The sequence below is a fragment of the Meleagris gallopavo genome, chromosome 21 (genome assembly GCF_905368555.1).
Source record: "Meleagris gallopavo chromosome 21, MGAL_WU_HG_1.1, whole genome shotgun sequence".
Lineage (NCBI taxonomy): Eukaryota > Metazoa > Chordata > Aves > Galliformes > Phasianidae > Meleagris > Meleagris gallopavo.
The window spans coordinates 5,048,372-5,065,389 of NC_139424.1; the positions used below are offsets into that span (position 1 = coordinate 5,048,372).

Sequence of the window (17,018 nt, forward strand, 5' to 3'; positions counted from 1 at the left end):
CGCAGTGTTCTGACTCCGGGTGTTTCCAGATGGGGCCTATTCAAATCCTGTGACAAATGGGAGCATTGTTTAAAAGCAGAGCTGTAAAGTTGTTGCAGAGTTTTTGCTGGGGAGAGAAACTCTGAGAATTAATAGGGGAGGGAAAAAGTGAATTTAAGAGAATAGCTGTGACAAATCCCTTTGGTCTGACTAGTTCTGAAACATCTGTCCAGAGTTAGCATGAATGCCCTGTGCCAGCACGGTCTCCGAGTTCATCCATCACTGTGAGTTAGCAAAGCAATCCTCTTGGCCTCTGCTGCACTCAGTCTGTCAGCGATGAGGAAGAGAGACAGTAGCACACGTCTGTGCTTGTTTCCTGTTAAACAAACCCTCCATAACTCACACACCTCTGGTTGGGAAATGCACACGTATGTTCAGCAAGCTCTGTAGACACGTAACTTCCTTGAAGAAAATCCTGTTTCTAGAGCTATTACTGCGTAGCATTAGGCGTGAGTAAACATGCGAGGAGGGTCAGCTGTGAATTCCCATTGGGGAAACAATAAATGAAAACAGCCAAGGTCAGGCTGACCGGGCTGTGAGCACTGATGGAGCTGTGGGTGTCCCTGTGCACTGCAGGCAGTGGGACCAGGTGGCCTTTAGGGTCCCTTCCAACTCCAACCTCTCTATGATTTAATCCTTTGTCTTTTTTTTCTAGAGCAAAGGCTGTCAGGGATACTTGACAAACCTCTTCGTAAGGAAAGTCTTGCTGTCATATAATGCCAAAGCATTAAGCTGAGTCCTTTCAGGGCCCTCTCCTGGCTCCTCATAGCACGAGCAGCCCGAGGGATGTTTTATGCAGGCGGTGCAATGGGAGAAAACCTGGCTGCTGGGCTAATGTGCAACAGGACGTTTCCCAAAGCTGGAAGGGTGGGGTGAGCAGAAGGGATTCATGTGATAACGCTGTAATCGGGCTTGTTTACTTCGTGACAGCAATGTTGGTTAACAAACTAAAATGAAAAATTATGTAAAGGTTGTTCAGCTGGAAAAAACTGATGCACAGTGTTTGCAATCAGATTACATCCAACGTTAGCAGGCGGCTGCAGATTGGGCTGAGAAGCACCATCTGCCAGCAGCGATGGCACTTCTTTAATCGGATGTTTTGTGCCAAATATTTTGGTATTATGTGGAAGTATTGCTGAAAATGAGGAGCAGCATCTGTCTTGAAGCAGCGCCTTCGTCCTGCAAGCAGATTTCTGTCGCTGCCTTTTTGAAAGAGAGGGTTTCAAGGAAACATTGTGCTAGGAGTTAACATGAATAAGTATGCTGGCAGCTGCTGAAACGTAGATTACAAGTTTTTCTCTGCCATCCAGCCTTAATCAAAATGCTGCTAGTGATGAACTGCCTGGTGGAGGGAGAGATCTGTAGCAAGAAGCAGAAAGCCTCACAGATGTGTTAAACCCTTTTGGGTCTGTCTGCCTTTAACCATTTAGCTCAGTGACTTCAAAACTTGATATTTGAGCTCACCGACGTCCTCCTGGAAGATCCCTGAGGATTTGTGTGGACAAAGGTTTCGTTGTGGCCCCTGCTCACTTGAGCAGTCTTTCTGTGAGCCTTTGCCAACCGCTCAGATGTGGGGCACTGACCTTGAGGTGCCCGTTAGTGCTGTGTTGAAAAAAAGTTCAGCTAAATATATTCTAAGAACCAGGGTGCAGAGTTGCTGGGTTTGGATCTTTGTTCAGCACTGATGCAGGCAGTGTTCCTGCCCATCAGCACTCTTGATTTCTTGCTCTGCCTTGCTAGGTGATTTGGGCAACTTGCTTTGTGTTTCTGTGTCTCAGTTTTCTCCTTTATAAAGGGCTTTTGAAGTGCTGTGACCTTGGTGGAGGTTTCCTAACCTGCAGGGCTTTCCAGCAGAATCAGTATTCCCCATTCATCCTTTAAAGATGTCTCCTTGCAGCATGTTAAAACTTGAGGACCTGAGCATACGCTTCCTTACATTATGTGATTCGTGCATCTTAATGAGACAAGTAACGATGTAAGATGTCAAATCCATGGACCTTTTGTAGACATTACAAAAGTATTTCCCAGTACACTGCATTGATTGGCAAAGATCTTCTGACCTCCAATGTAGAACAAAAGGGGCTTTGCAGTGAGGAGGCTGGCAGTGTTCTTTCTATGCTCTGCACAAACCACACCATGGAGATGCTCAGTCTGCTCCTATCCTGCAACCATATCTGGAGAAGAGGGAGAGAGCCTTAAAGCAGCTCAGCCAAGGTGATAGAGTGCAAAATGTTGATAAACCCATGAGATTCTTTTTCCCAATTGACCCCAGAGCCCCATATAAACAAAACTACTACCTTGTTGGCCTAAGTGGGTAAGGAGAGTGATTTTGTGACTTACAAACAGGGATGTGGCCTTTGGAGCTCATCCAGCAGCACTCACAGTGGCTCAACACCAACGGGAGGATTCTTATCCTGGAGCTGAATTCTAGTTTCTTCTGCTGCCTTTTGCTGAGCTGCTGAGGCCGGGTTGCTGGCCGGTCCCAGGTGGGTGGGTTGTACCGTCTGTGTGCCACAGGAGCTGCTGATCGCCTCTGATTGCAGCTCAGCTGCCCGGGGGGAGGTGATGATTGCGCTGCGGGCACCTGAGGTTTTAACAGGGGGGAGAGGCAGTTTTGGCAGTAAATTGGTGTGGGTGCAGTGTGAGAAGTGCTTGGAAAAGGAGCTCGAGCTGCTGGATTCCTCCCAGGTAAGTCTCGGTAAGCGGTGGTTATGGTGTGCTGCGCAGTGGGCATGTCCTCGTTTGGATGTTTGTATGGGGTGGCAAAGCTGGATCCCAAAAGTACTTCGGGAGGCGACTTCTGTAGGCTGAAAGCTCGGCTTAAAGCAGCCGGGACTGGCTGAGCACTTATGTTTGAGCCTGAAAGCTTGTTTGTGTTGGGTAAGCCTTGGGGAGGGAGGCAGCAGCTTGGAGGGGATGCTTTGTGAGGCGATCCCTAGCGAGACCGGACTCAGCGGACAAAAACCTAGCAATGAGGGGAAATGAGTTTAATTTCGGTGTCCGTAGCTTCTGCGAGGAGCTGTTTTAGAGCTCGCAGGGCTGCGGGACGAACTGCGAACCTCCCGCGGGGACGCGGTGAGCTCCGGCCCTGCATTGCTCGCCCGGTGCCACCAGGGGGCGGCAGAGCCCGGCATGGAGCCGCGGGGCCCGGCGTGGCTGCGGGGCAACCCTGGGGAGGGGCGAAGCGAGCCGCGGTGCGGAGCTGTGCTCGAGTCGAGAAGCGGTGTTCGCGGCTGCTCCCAGGGTTCTTGGGAACCTCGGGTGACCCCACCTATCCCTCTGGATGCCTGAGTGTTCTAGTCTCACACAGAGCCTTCTTGACCCCACAGGGATGCTGAGGCATCCCTGGAGTTGGTGCTGGCTAACAAGCGTGGGGTCAACCACGTTCAGAACTGATACAGAGGAGGGAGGTGCTGTTTCCAGGAAGATGACTCAATCGTTTGCTAGCAGCAAGAAGTTAATGCCTCTTGACCAAGACCTGGCTCCTGTGCTTATCTGCCCTGAAGGCAACAGGAATTAGGCACCTAATTTAATTTATTTGTTTGAGGATTTGAGTTTTTCCTCATCTCCTGTTAGATGTAAAGTCAGATCTCTGTGTTTTCTCGGCTGTAGTGGATCAGGGAAATCTCCTTTCTCCCCCTGCTTTGCATCTTGTTTGAACACACAGGCATACATCTCCCGCTGGCTGTTAGAGGATAGCAAAGCAAGTGAGGCAAACCCTGGCACACCGTGCAGTGCTTTGGGAGCACAGCCGGCTTGGAATTATTTATGCTGTTTTATTGTGCGTGAACAAAGTGGTTTGTAGGAACACAGGAAGCTTTCATCACTGGAGATGTCCCAGCAGCGCCCGTTGTGGCTGTGTGCTCACAGAAGGTGTTGGAGCTGTCTGCGTGGTTAATGTCTCATTGGCTTCTTCTGAAGGGACACAGATGGGATCTGTTTGAAGCAGTTTCACAGCAGAAAAGCTCTGCCCACCGAGTGGCTGCCCAGATATGATTGTGAATGCCTGGAGCAAACAAGTGAGCGCAGTGCAGAACTCTGGCACGAGAAGTGGCCATCATCATCTCCAATCCGGGGTGCAGCTGGAGGCCAGCAGGGACCTTGCTGTTGATTAGAGCAGACAGGAAACTGCTGTGTTTGAGCACAGTGACTTCAAGGTGTCCCCAGTGTTTGAGGCTGTTTGAAGCCCAGCACTGCTTGGGTTTGCTGCCCCTCCTTGCTGGGGTAGCACACTAAGTCAGTACAGGCACAGCTGCCCTGAGGAAGTCAAAATACTTAAAGAAGCTTTTCCCTGTTGCTGAATAATTGGGATCTGAGCAGATCTGCTGACAACTGACTGGCTGAGTGTGAACAGTGAATAATACAATCTTGAGTCGATGCGCCAGATACTGCAGCGTCAGGATTTCCCCTTGACTCATTGGTGGCATTGTAGCAGGAGGTAGAGCTAAATTTGACCTTAAACTCATTGTGGCCCGATAACAAAATCTGGATTTCTACAACATGATGAGTTGGAGAGGATGTGGTGGAGCTCCCAGAAGACAGAGTTCTGCACACGGGGGGCTTCTCCCATAACTGGGTTCTCCACTGAACTCCTGCAAGCCCCAGGTCCCCTCTGGTGCTATGCTGATCTGGCTGCCTACAGGAATCTCTGAACTGTGCTGGGTTAGAGCTGAGTGGTCTTTGTTGACGTGCAGGGAGCATCAGCCTTTGTTCTTGATGTCAATTTGGGGTTGGCACAACATGTCTGCTGTTTCTGGCCAAGTTTCCTGAGAGCAGCTCGCAGGTGCTCCCCTGGAAGTGTGATGTCCCTGATCGCTGCATCATAGAATCATTCAGGTTGGAAAAAAGATCTCAGATCCCCAACTCCAGCCCATCCTACCATGCCCAATGACCACATCCCTCAGTGCCACATCCCCACAGTTCTTAACACCTCCAGTAGGTTGGGGATCCCACTGCCTCCCTGGGCAGCTGTGCCAATGCATTTCTAATATCCAGTCCGTGCTGGCACAGCCTGTGAGGAGCTCAGCATCCTGCTGGTGGGGTCTGTCTGTTTGAGGGCCTCCTGGTGATGCTGGCTGCTTCCAGCTTCTCCCAGCAGGATTTCATGTGACGCACAGCTTTGCCCATAAGTGTTGCAAAACCAGAGGGTCCCTCACTGCCAAAAGGTTTTGCGAAACACTCCTCCGTGGGGCTCCCTGTGCCAGAGAGAGGGTGCTTTGTTCATTGTTCTGTCGGTCCAAAATAGGTCACTTCCAACCACAGGCATCTGAGGGTTCTGTTGCTGCAGAAAGCTGCTGAAGTGAACGCAACCTTCGACAAGCCCATTCCTGGAAATGGGAAGATCTCCATTAAACTGTCAGCCCATCACGTCACCCAGGCTTCTCCATTAGGAGCGTGCTGAGTGTGTGCATAGATTGCTGCTCCTCCTGGCAAAGAAAGTGTTTGTTTCTGCTTATTAGTTTGTTTTAACCTTCTGGGAGTAGATGCCAAGGATATGTTGGGGAAACTTAATTTCTCATACTTCCAGAAGTGCTGAAACCAGAGTGTGAATCACCATTGCCTGTGGGAAGGCATGCTTGTGTGGTACCAGCACAGTGTCTGAACAGGGCCATCCTAGAGGCTGACACAAGGGAAAAGCAAAGGGATTGATTTATTTACTACCAAAGCCCCCCAGCAGTGGTAGAAAGAGCACTTAAGATCTCCAATGTCTTTGGGTTGGCTCAGGATGTACGTTTGGGACATTTTGCCTTCCTTATGCAGGAGCATTGCTAACAGTGAGGGCTGCTGGTGGCACTGGTTTGGCTTTTTTTTTTCTTCTTTCTTTTTTTGCTTGCTTTTTGAATCTTTTCTTTTGCTCTGTCATAATCTTGACAAATGCTGGTGCAGGATGCCCTGCTGTGATGCACGACCCAACCAAGGTGATTGCCAAACTGCTTAGCCATGCTCTCACCCACTGCAAAAATTTGCTGTGACTGCATTTAAAAACAGGCAGCAACAAAGAAAAAAGGGAAGAAAAACCAACAGTAGGACCTCTCACCTTGTACAAACCTCATGTTCTTGATCACTTGGTGCTGAAGGATGGCAGTTTGTGTGTATTTCTATTAAAATTCATGACACACAGTGGAAACCGCGGCGAGACTAACTGCTGTTCATGAAGAATTTAAGGCTGCTGTTGCTAGTTGGGAAATGCCTTGCTAGGGATGCATCAGGAGAAGGCAGTTCTGAATAAGCATTGTTGTATCTCTGCAGTTGGGGTTTTGTAGAAAAGGAATCAGGCCTGTAGTTCTGGCAATGGCATGAGATCAGGGAAGGGTGAGGCTGATGGAGACCCTGAGCTTGGCTACTGGAGAACACCACGTGCTCCTGCTCAGGTCTGCCTTGTGCTTTGAGTCCAAAAATGGGGATAAAAGCCCTCTGCCCTATGGTTGAGAAGAGAGGAAGAGCCCCTGTTGGGAACAGGGTGGATAAAAGCAGCATGGAGCAGTGCTGTGTGAGGCTCTGTGGTTGTTTCATGGCGGTTGCACGTCTCTCTGCATCAATTTTGGGTAAATGAGTGGTTATAAGTTGGAAGGGTTTCTTGGGGGTGTCAAGATTAATACAATTCCCCTGGCTGGCCAAGAGGAAAGGCAGGGTCTGATGTACCCCATGTGCTGTGGATGAAAGCTGTTGGTGCTCCCTGCTCTGCGCTGTAGCTTGAATCCCAAATAAGGTGCTTCCAAACCTTCTCTGCAGGAGCAGCTGGAATTCAAAGCACTCCTGGATTATTTCTGCACCAAAGGCTATAGCAAGAGGAAGAGCAGCAGCATTTAGCTTTGATTTGATCTCTTTCTTCTCGTGCCTTCTAAGAATCATGCCTGTAACCTTCCCTCCCTCCTTAGTACCCATCCTTCTGTTCATAACTTATCTGCAGGCAGCTGGCCTCGCTCCTGTGCTTGCATTGGAGATGTGGCTGGTTGTGATGATTGTTGCCTTGATAGTGAGGACCAGAAGGTGCCTGGCAGTGGAGCTTTCTGATGCTTTCATGAGGTCTTTCCTTCTACTTATGGCCAGGGGGATCCTGCACAAGGCAGGGGGAAGCCTGGTGTGGCTGTGGGTTGACATTCCGATGCCTGATGTGCCTTTTTCATAATGTGACCAAGCACAGGTTTTTTTTTTCCTGAAGGTTTTGTATGGAAATCTGGGCTCTTTCCTTGTTAATAGCTTTCAGCACAATGCAGAGAAACCCAAAGCTTTCCCTTATGGGTTTGTTTTAGTATTTGGGAACCAGGATATCTTGCACACCTGTGCCCCAAATGTCAACACACGTTGGCAAAATAGTTATTCTGGGGCTGTGAGCTCTGCTCAGGGTCACCTGAAATTCCTTTGAAGAGCTTTACCTCTTTTCTGCTCAGCATAGGCTACCCCAGGCCACCTATTGATCTGCTCCCACTGACAGAGGAGCAACACTGGGGATATTTGGTGCAAGGCCTGAGACTGTTGGGTCTTGGGATGTCTCATCTCATCCTCCAAATAACAGTTTTCTTGCGGCTCTCCAAGATATAACAGCCTCATCTTCTTACTGAGGAAAGTAAGCTCTTTGCTGAGGATGCAAGGGCTTTAGATTAGGGCTGAGAAGACTAAGTAGGGAAGAGGGCTTTGTGTTTGGTCAGCCCTGCTGCCATCTGGTGCTCAATGGAGCTGTGCTCTCATGTCTCCTTACTGAGACTTCTGGGCACTCTACGTTTTGATTTGCAGCTCGTCTGCACAACTTGTCTTTCTAAAATGGCTGTGAAGCAAAGTTCAGAGGCTAAAGAGCCCAAATCCCCTAAGAAAGGGATGCAAGATGTGTACCCAGCTTGGTCTATTAAATCCCAGCCCTAAACTTTCTCTGTTTACATGTGCAAGGAGTTGGGCTATTGATCTGTGCCAGCTTCAGCTGGTCTGATGTTTCCTTGAGAAACCTGTCACTTCTTTTCTTCCTCCTGCCTTCTCCTGCAGGCTTGAGCTCTTATTGTCTTGTTCCACCTCTTCAAGGAATATTCATCCCATTTGTGTTGCTTAAAAAAGCACAGAACAACAACAAAACGCACACAAAAATGAAAATAAAAACCAAAACCATTTAGAAGAGCACTTTCTGCTCCTTCTGGGATTTCCCAGAGCCATGTGACCTGAGCTGCTTCCCTGCCATTCCTTGCCTTTGGAATTCCCACATCATTGGTATGTAGTGAGCATGTGATGGCATCTTCCTTTAACAAGCCCATTTTCTGCCTGGGCTGCATTATTTAGACATCCTAAGGAATATTTTAAGCTGTTTCTACCCTCTTTACCTTCCTGGTAATATTTATGCCAAAGACTTTACTGGCACGCTGATGGATCAGCAGCTACTGGCCTTGTGTTGAGCTGGCGATTGGGCGTGAGGCTCTTGGCTTCATCATTGGGTTGGAAATGGGAAAATCCTCAATCCTACCAAAAATTCTCACTCTCTAATGAGAAAGGGAGGGAGAAGGGAAGCGCTGGTCAGAGCAGGTTCATTGGAAAGGCTGAAATCAGAGCTGCATCCACCGGGCACTGGAGTGATGGAGGGCACTGGATGGGCGTGCGGATGGTTTGCAAATACACAAGTATAACCACACGTGGATTTGGACTTGCAAGGCCTCTGGGTGCTTTGCTGCAGTGGGAGGGAGTGCAGCAAACTGGTGCTCAGAGGGCTCTACAAATCCCACTTTGAGCACTGCTGTGTTGTCTGCCAGGAGCACAGCGTGGATGTATCTCTGGATCAGATCAACCTGACTTGCATGACTGTGTTCTACCGAAGTGACCCCAAAGCATTTGATTATTTCAATGAAATGAAATTGAATTTCACTGCTGCTGCGTTGCCTGATGCAAGCTGTTGTTTATTCCCAGGGGAGGAAGGCATAAGGAGATGTATTATTAAAGAGAAACACGGCATCGTGTCAGTGGCAGCTGACTTGCTTTGAGTTGCTTTGTCGCAGAGAGCCAATAAGTAAAACAGTACTTCCAAAATCAGAAAGCTTTCCTTGCACAAGCAAGCTAAACTTTGATTTATAGCTGTTTTTGAAATAACAGCTTTTCACTCTATGCTGGAAAAAACACACAGTGGTTTCAGCCTCGCTCTGGCCAGGAAATTTTGGATTCAGGTCAGTTCTACACCACGCTTGAGAGACTTGAGCTGCAAACACAAAAAGCTTCACCCATTCCTGCTCAGGAGATGGATCTCTTCTGGTTCGTGGGCAGAGGAAGTGTCCAGGTTGGATCTCAGCTTCACCTTGAGCTTTGGGACCTTGGTGCAGCCCAAGCCAGGGGTTTTATTACTGCCTGAAAATGCTGTTCCAGGCTCTTTTGTAAACAGAATAGTGTGTGTGTATAGATATATAAACATATAAATACATATGCTAGCTCTAACAAAGTTAAAATGAGGAGGGTCAAACTTGTATTTTGCAGTTGACCCAAGGCTGTGCTGTTGTGCTGTGCAGCATGGATTTTGCTGCTCATAACCGTGAGTTTAAGCCTAAATTTTCTGTTCTCTCAAATGCCCTGAAAATAGTTTTTCATCCCAGATAAAGCCCCTGATGGCAGCACAGCTTACTGGAGACACGGACAGTCAATGGGTGCTCACAGTCCAAATGGGAGATGAAATGATGGCGATTTATTTATTACCCACCCTTCCCATCTGCACTCATTTTCCTTTCAGGCACCATTGAAAAACAAGTAACTGAGCCTAGACCTTGTCAATTATTATTATTTTAATCTTTGGAGGGCAGCAAATTCCCAGCCTTTGTGGGATGTGACCTTTGGGCTGTAACCTTGCTCCTTGGGGAGCCTTCTCCCCAAGCTTGCCCAGCCCCTGCCCCACACCAAGCCAGGAGCTTGCTCTCCCAGTGAGAGCACTTAAGCGGCTTTGCACAAATAGGATTTGCATCAGTTTGTTTCTGACAAACAACCGCTGAGCTCAGCCCCTCCTGTGCCCTCCCTGCAGGCTGAGTGGTGGTGGAGATGTCTGTCCTCTGAACAAAAGGCAGCCTGAGCCCCACTGCTAATCACTGGATGCCTTTGGGAAGGCAATGTGAACAGCATCGCTGCCTCTGGTGCTGAGATTTGATGAGTTTGGTGTCTGTGGTTTGTGAAGCCCTCTGAAGCCACCAATCCAAACTGGGAATGGCTGGATGTGCGTTGTCTGTGGTGCAACGTGAGTTAAGTCTTTGTAGCTCCATGTTGTCCCCAGAACCACCTCAGCACTGCTTCACACAGGCTCTGTGATGAAGATTTCTCACCCTGAGAAATTGTGGAGTAAATAAATGGAGTGTGTCATCCAGAGCCACGTGTTCAATGGCCTCAGTGGGCGAAGCTCCCAGAGTGATGGATGGCCTCACATCCAAAATCTCAGGCTGGTGGGATGGATGGGAGTGACTGCTCCAAACCATCTGTCTCCAATGCAGTGCTGGGAAGCATTTGGAAAGGTTCAAGCTCAAGCTTGCCAAAATGCCCTACAAGCATGGGGATGGCTCAGGGGGTTCAACTCAGTAGAGAATGGCACGGGGATGAGTGCTGGGTGTAAGCAGAGTGCTGAGGCACCATCCTCAGCTAGGAAGGAATGAAAGATATCACCATCACTGGGGTGTGCTCGTGTCCCATTGAGAGGACAGGGTGGTGATGTGGCTCAGGCATGGAGCAGCCTTATGGAAAAACACCAGAATGCAACCCGGGGCTTCTGACCCATCGAATTGGCCATTCCTCTGCAGTAAATCTTACCAGCACAAAGGGATAATTCTCTATCAAAATACTCACTGATTATTTCTAACCAGCAAGGCGAGGCTATAATTTTCCCAATGGACCGAAGTGCAGACAACTATCCAAGCTGTTTCAATCCTGCCTATCTGCAAAGGGCTGGAGGGAAAGGAGAGGGTGTTTTGTGAGATGTCTCCATGCAAACATCCAGCGAGCCCTGCTGGCAGCTCCAACCTCTTGCTAAACAACTTCTGGACCCTGTGTAAACAGTCTTCTGCCTTTATAAACACAGCATCCAGATCGTGGAGTGGAAAAAAGCCGAAGCCATCACGTGAAGGGAAGATGTATTGCTTCCGGCAGCTTAAGTATTTTTATGTTCTCTTGGGGTTAAGGGTTTGAGTATGGACATATTTTTGCCTGGGAAATGTGGGAGCGGAGAGAGGTGACAGTGGGAGGGAACAAACACCTGGGAGTGGAGCATGTAGGATGGTGGGAGCAGCTCTTGGCATTTTCAGACAGCGAGGAGGAGGAGGAGGAAGGCTTCCCTCTGGATTGCACCGATGTTGCTACCTTTGTGCTCCCTTTGCTGTGGAAGATGGAGACAGGGATATATTTTTCATCTTTTTTGTTTGCCTTTTCTACTTGAAACCAATCATGGAGAACGAATTCAAGGTGTATAGGGAAAACTTCATCCATTGCCCGGAGGAAACATACTGCATCTGTGCAAGATTCTTTCATTTCTCCTTAAAAACCGCTCTGAGTACATGTAATGTTTCTTTATAATTATATTGCCCCATTTATCCTGAGTGAGGTTCATCCACAATTACATCTCTCTGCGCTCCATCAGCGCTGTCTCTCTGCTGTCAGCCTCCAACTGAGCAAAGCTTGGGATACGGGTAGACATTTGTTCTTCTAAACAGATACGTTTTCATTTGGGCCTTTCTCCCTGCAGGTGCTCTTTGGGTCAGGCTCTCCTCTGGCTGGGGTTGATGGTGTCTGAAAGCATGGCTGCTTTTTTAAGTAAGAGACCAAATCTCATTAACTCTTGGCTCCCTGTAAATGCCATCTTGAAAGCAGTATTTCAGATAGCCAGCTTAGCCCTCCCCACGCAGCGTTAACCCAACTCTGGTAGTGACATTTAGAATTAATCCAAACCATCCCATCCCCAGCAAGGACACCACGTGCTGCCCTCTGAAGTGCAGCTCTGTGAGCACCAACAGCAGAGCAAAGAAACCCCTGGACCTGCAGGGTGGGGGAGTTGATGCCAGGCTGTGGGGTTCTGGGTGATGGGATGGGCTGCATGTAGGAGTGGTGGTTGGGAACTCATGCAAAGCCCTCATTCAGAGATCCCATGAGAAATGTCCTCCTGGTCCTGGTTTGAGTTGGAGGGACCTCCAAAGGCCATTGGTCCCATTGCCTGCAGTGCACAGGGACACCCACAGCTCCATCAGTGCTCAGACCCTCCAGCCTGACCCTGCGGGTCTGTAGGGATGGGCACCACCACTACCATCCTATGCAGTGTCTCACCATCCTCACTGTAAACAAGTTTCTCACATCCAGCCTAAATCTTCCTCTCTGTCAGTTGGAAACCATTTCCCCTTTTCCTATCACAACAGCCCTCCCATAACGAGTCTGTCCCCTTCTTTCATGTCAATGCCCACCTTGGACCATGCACGTGCAGAATGGATTTTCCCATTTAAGATGTGAGCCCTGGTTGGAGTCTGAGGTCAAAAAGGGTTTTTCTACCCAATGAACCCTCCCCTCTCAGTCTGAGTGTGTGGGTGCAGAGGTTGGCATGCCCAGCTTAGGGAGAGGTGTCCCTGGGTTGGGGGCTGGCTCATAGCATTGGGCTGCTGGCTGGCAGGCTGTGGATGTGTCCTGGCTCTGGTATGTTGCCTTGAGTGCTTTTGCTTTCATTTTCATGTAAAAGCAAGAACATTCTTAAATTTGATATTGGTGGGAGAGGAGAAACTGTCTCCTTCTGCGCCCTCGTGTTCTGAAGGTACTTCAGTTTAGAGCAGTGGATTTTTCTAATGCATCCTTTGTATTATATATATTAAGTGGTAAGAATGTGTCAAAAAGAAAGCAACGCAAAAAGAGCCAATTCTTCCTGTGGTCATTGATTTGCAGTTTGCACACATCTGCTCTCAGTCAGAAAAGCTCATTGGCTGCAGATCCAATGACTTTTGCAGAACATTTGGTTGGTCCAAAAGCTGCAGAGAGGAGTTCAGCCCATGAACACCACAGGGATGGGCCAGGTTGCAGTGCTTGAGCTCTGGGTGTGCTCCATTTGTGGATGGGGAATGGTGCCTGTTGCTGTGTGCAGTGGGGTGAGGCCAGGTCCCTTCTGTGGCTGCTTTGCATCGGTGTAATGAGAGAACACACCATGCTTTCGGTGGCTTTTTTTTTTTTTTTTTTGCTGGCTTTGTTCTGTGCTATAAATAAGTGTGATCAGGAGCAGCAGATAAACTATCCGCCCTGCTGACAGGAGTGTCGTAAGTGCAAAGGTCGTGCTTTATTTATTTACTCTGGACCACGGTTGCTGTGCAAAGCCACCTCTCCTGCCAGGGCGCAGCTCCAGATGCAGGAGAACCATAGGATGGTTGGGTTGGGGGGGACCACAGATCCAACCCCTGCCATGGGCTGAGTGCCTCCTCAGCACATCAAGCTGCTCGGGGCTCCATCCAGCCTAGTCTTGCTATCCCTGTGCCCGTAAAGCTGTGGCTTCTCATGGGGTTTTGGCCCAAGCAGACTCATTGTAAGTGGGGAAAATTAAGTGGTCCCATCCCGCTGACTTCATGGCACAGCACCAGGTCTGCAGTGATGCTCCTTCAGTAGGGTTTCCAACATGGGAACCCCTGAATCACTATTCAGCAAAACCTGGTGGTTTCTACAACCTGTTTCATAGAATCTCAGAATGGTTTGAGTTGGAAGGGACCCCCAAAGGCCATCTGGTCCCACTGCCTGCAATGCACAGGGGCAGCCACAGCTCCATCAGTGCTCAGAGCCCTCCAGCCTGACCCTGGGGGTGTGCAGAGATGGGCACCACTCCCTCTCCGGGTACATCTTGCATGCTTCATTGCATGGTTTGCCTTGATGTGCCTGGAGCAGTGAAAGGTAGCTTTTATCTCATGGCAGCAATAAAAGATGCAGCTCATGAGAAAGTATTGGGTTTGACATTGAGGGAAATGTAGCATAGCTCTGCAAGACAGAGCCAAACCCTATTGAGGTCTACAGGATTCTGCACCTTTCTCGTGGTATGGAAATGAATTATGGCGGTTGGCCTTTGGGGTTTTAACGCAGCTATGCAGCCATTTGGGTATGGAGGAGGGCTGCCCTTTATTCATCAGCATAACGAACTGTGTGTGTGTGTTTGTGGACAGGATGCAAAGGAGGCACAAAGAATGCAAAGCTGCTGCAGGCTTTCCTCTGCTACAGCTGCAAGATGCCCCATAGCATCTTCCCCACTGCTTGCCCAGGTGTTGTGTGCTCAGCTCCAGCACTGTTCCAGCCCAGCAGCAGCGTGGGGGTGGCTGCGTGCAGTTTGTGGCTGGAAAGCAGCACCTCGCACCCGGAGCAGCTCTGAAGCTGTTGCTGTGGCCATGCAAGCTCATTCCTCCCAGGTATTTCTTGAGACATCCATGTGCTGCAGCCGGTGAGCGTTGCTTGTTCGCTGCGGTCCTTATCTGGAAGCTGTAATCCGTGCCCGAAAAGAAGGGAAGATAAGGAGTGACTGAATATTGGAGGGGAGCTGCTGGCAGGAGCATGGAGAGCGCATGGAGGGGGCTGGGAGGTGATGCCGGGGGTGCGTTTCGGGGGTTGTGATGGGAGTGGAGCAGCCGTGGAGCTGTGTCTCCCTTTGGAGGTCCCTCTGAGGAACCCCTCCATCCCATCCCCCGGTGCCAACCCCAGCTCTGCAGGGCGAGAAGAGGAGGAGGAGGCGGAGGAGGAGGAAGGAAGAGCCCCGTCCGGCTCCAGCTTCCTCCGCAAGCCCTGCCTCGGTGCTCGGTGCCCGCCCCCGGCCCTCCCCCGGCTCTCCCCGCCGCACGCACCCCGCAGCAGCCCGAGCGGAGCCGCTTCCCCGGGGGGAGCCCTGTGCAACAGTTGCCCCGCATCGCGGCCGGGAGAGCCCTTTCAGCGCCGGGAGAAGGAGAACGGAAAGACTCCGAGGGGAGGGGGAGAACCGCACGGAACCGCCGCCGCCCCCTCGCAGCGCTGAGCACCGCCGCCGCCCGGTACCGGGGCACGAGCCCCGCGGAGCCCCGCTCACACCGCGCCGGAGGGATGGAGCGGAGCTGCGGGGACGTGGGGCGGTTCCGCACCGCCGGGCTCCGCCGTTCTCTTCTCCAACTACAAGAGAGGAGCAGCCCCGCCGCCGGGCACCCACCGCCCTGCTGAGCTGCGGGGCTGCGAGCCCCGTCCTCAATCCCGAACCCTTCGTGCACCTCCCAACTCCTCGTGCATCCCCTTCTGCATCCCCCTAAAGCCATTCTTCATCCCCTTTACGTATCTCCCTGGACTCCTTCTGCTTCCCTTTAAACCCATTCTTCACCCCCTTTGTGCCTTTCCTTAAACTCCTTCTGCATCACCCTAAATTGGTTCTTCATTCCCTTTGTGCATCCCCCCCAAACCCCTTGTGGTCTCCTCCCATCCCCTACTTCAACCCCTTGTGCACTCCATAAGCCCTTTTTGTAACTCCTTTTGCTCTCACACTCCTTCTATATCCCCTTGTGTCCCTAAACCCTTTCTGCATCCCCTTTGTGCATTCCCCCAAACCCTTTGTGCACCCCACATCCCCTTCTGCCACCTTCTTTGCACTCCCAAACCCCTTCTCCATCCCCCTTTGTGCACCCCAAGACCCCTCATGCACACCCCCATCCCCTTCTGCATCCTGCTGTGCACACCCAAACCCTCTGTGCAATCTCTCCATCCCTTTCTGCAACCCCCTATGCGCTCATAACCCCATTCTTCATCCCCTCTGTGCCCCCCTCTATTACCCCACCCCGTGTCGGCCAGCCCCAAGCTCCCACCTTTGCATGCAGCCCCAAGGGTGTGGGATCAACGCGCCATGGGCACCAAGCAGACCAAGGGCTGCCAGCCAGGCAGTGCTGGGGAGAGCCCCCCAGCCCATCACCGCAAGAAAACATCCTCCAGGGAAAGGGGTGACTTCCTCGCCTCGCTGGTGGTGAAATCGGGTGAGAAGTTTGGGAAGGGGGCTGGCAACCTCCCCCCATATCACCGGAGGATCTGCATGATCCAGGACATGCTGGGGCTGGTGAAGCAGGGCAAGCAGGAGGAGGCCACCGAGCTGCTCAGGCACCTGCGGCAGGTGAGGATGCATTGGTTTCTCCAGGGGGGCTGCCTGCTTGGGGTGGGGAGAAACCGATTTAGGGTCGCCCTCCTGGCTGCTTTTTTTCCCCTCCCTTTGCTGATCTGGGCTTTGCAGCACAGCCCACTCAGGGAGGTCCCCACCCAACTTTCCAAAAGTTCTCTGGTTTGAAGCAGCTCTGCAGAGCTCGGAGGCAATCAGAGCCAGCAGCGTTGGAGAATCAGTTCTTTTCTTCCAGGCTTAGTGATGCCAACAGTTGGCAGTTGGCTTTTTTAGTGCGTTCTTTTCAATGCGTCGCTCGGTGGAGTTTTGCTTGCGTTGGCTGGGGCTGCTGGGAGCAGGGGGTGAATTGCTCAGAGCCTGAGACCTTTCCCCTTGGAATCCTGCTTGAGCTGGGCGTCAGCTGAGGAGCAGCACTACAGAAAGTTGATTTGAGCAAACAGAGCAGTGGTGCGCTGCATCCAGCAAATGACCATGTAACCATTTCTGCTGATAGAAGGCGATAACGAGACCCAAGAGCTGGGCTCTGGGGCATGCTGAGCTTTGAAAAACTGCACTTTTTGCATGCAAACAGACAGCAGACTGAGCTGCATTTCTCTCTGCCCAGATCCCCAGGGCTCAGCACAACCTGTTCTACCAGCTGGGGAGTGCTCCACACTTTGCTGGGCATCAGGAGCAGCTCCCAGCCCTGTGGCTCTGCTCTGTGTCAGCCTGTCCACATCAAGCACAGCTGCTCCAGGGTCCCATGTGGTTCTTGTTTTAGTGTTGGCGCTTTGCTTTTTGCGTTTTTTCACCCCATTTTCTGGTCCTGTTAACTTTTTTGCAAGTAGTTCTAGATGACCTGATTTAGTGGTTGGCAGCCCTATGGCAGAGGGTTGGAGCTGGATGATATTTAAGATCCCTCCTAAACTAAAGCCATTCTCTT

The 17,018-nt window shown here is 50.7% G+C and overlaps 1 protein-coding gene across 1 annotated transcript in view; it reads left to right on the top strand.

The window, feature by feature from the left end:
• The first annotated feature begins 14,750 nt into the window (after positions 1–14,750).
• LRRC75A (leucine rich repeat containing 75A) overlaps positions 14,751–17,018 on the top strand; it is a 46,987-nt gene continuing 44,719 nt past the window's right edge. The window contains exon 1 of the mRNA XM_085240640.1: positions 14,751–16,093. Within this exon, the coding sequence (XP_085096766.1) occupies positions 15,833–16,093 (261 nt within the window). The 5' untranslated portion in view covers positions 14,751–15,832. The remainder of the gene's footprint in view (positions 16,094–17,018) is intronic.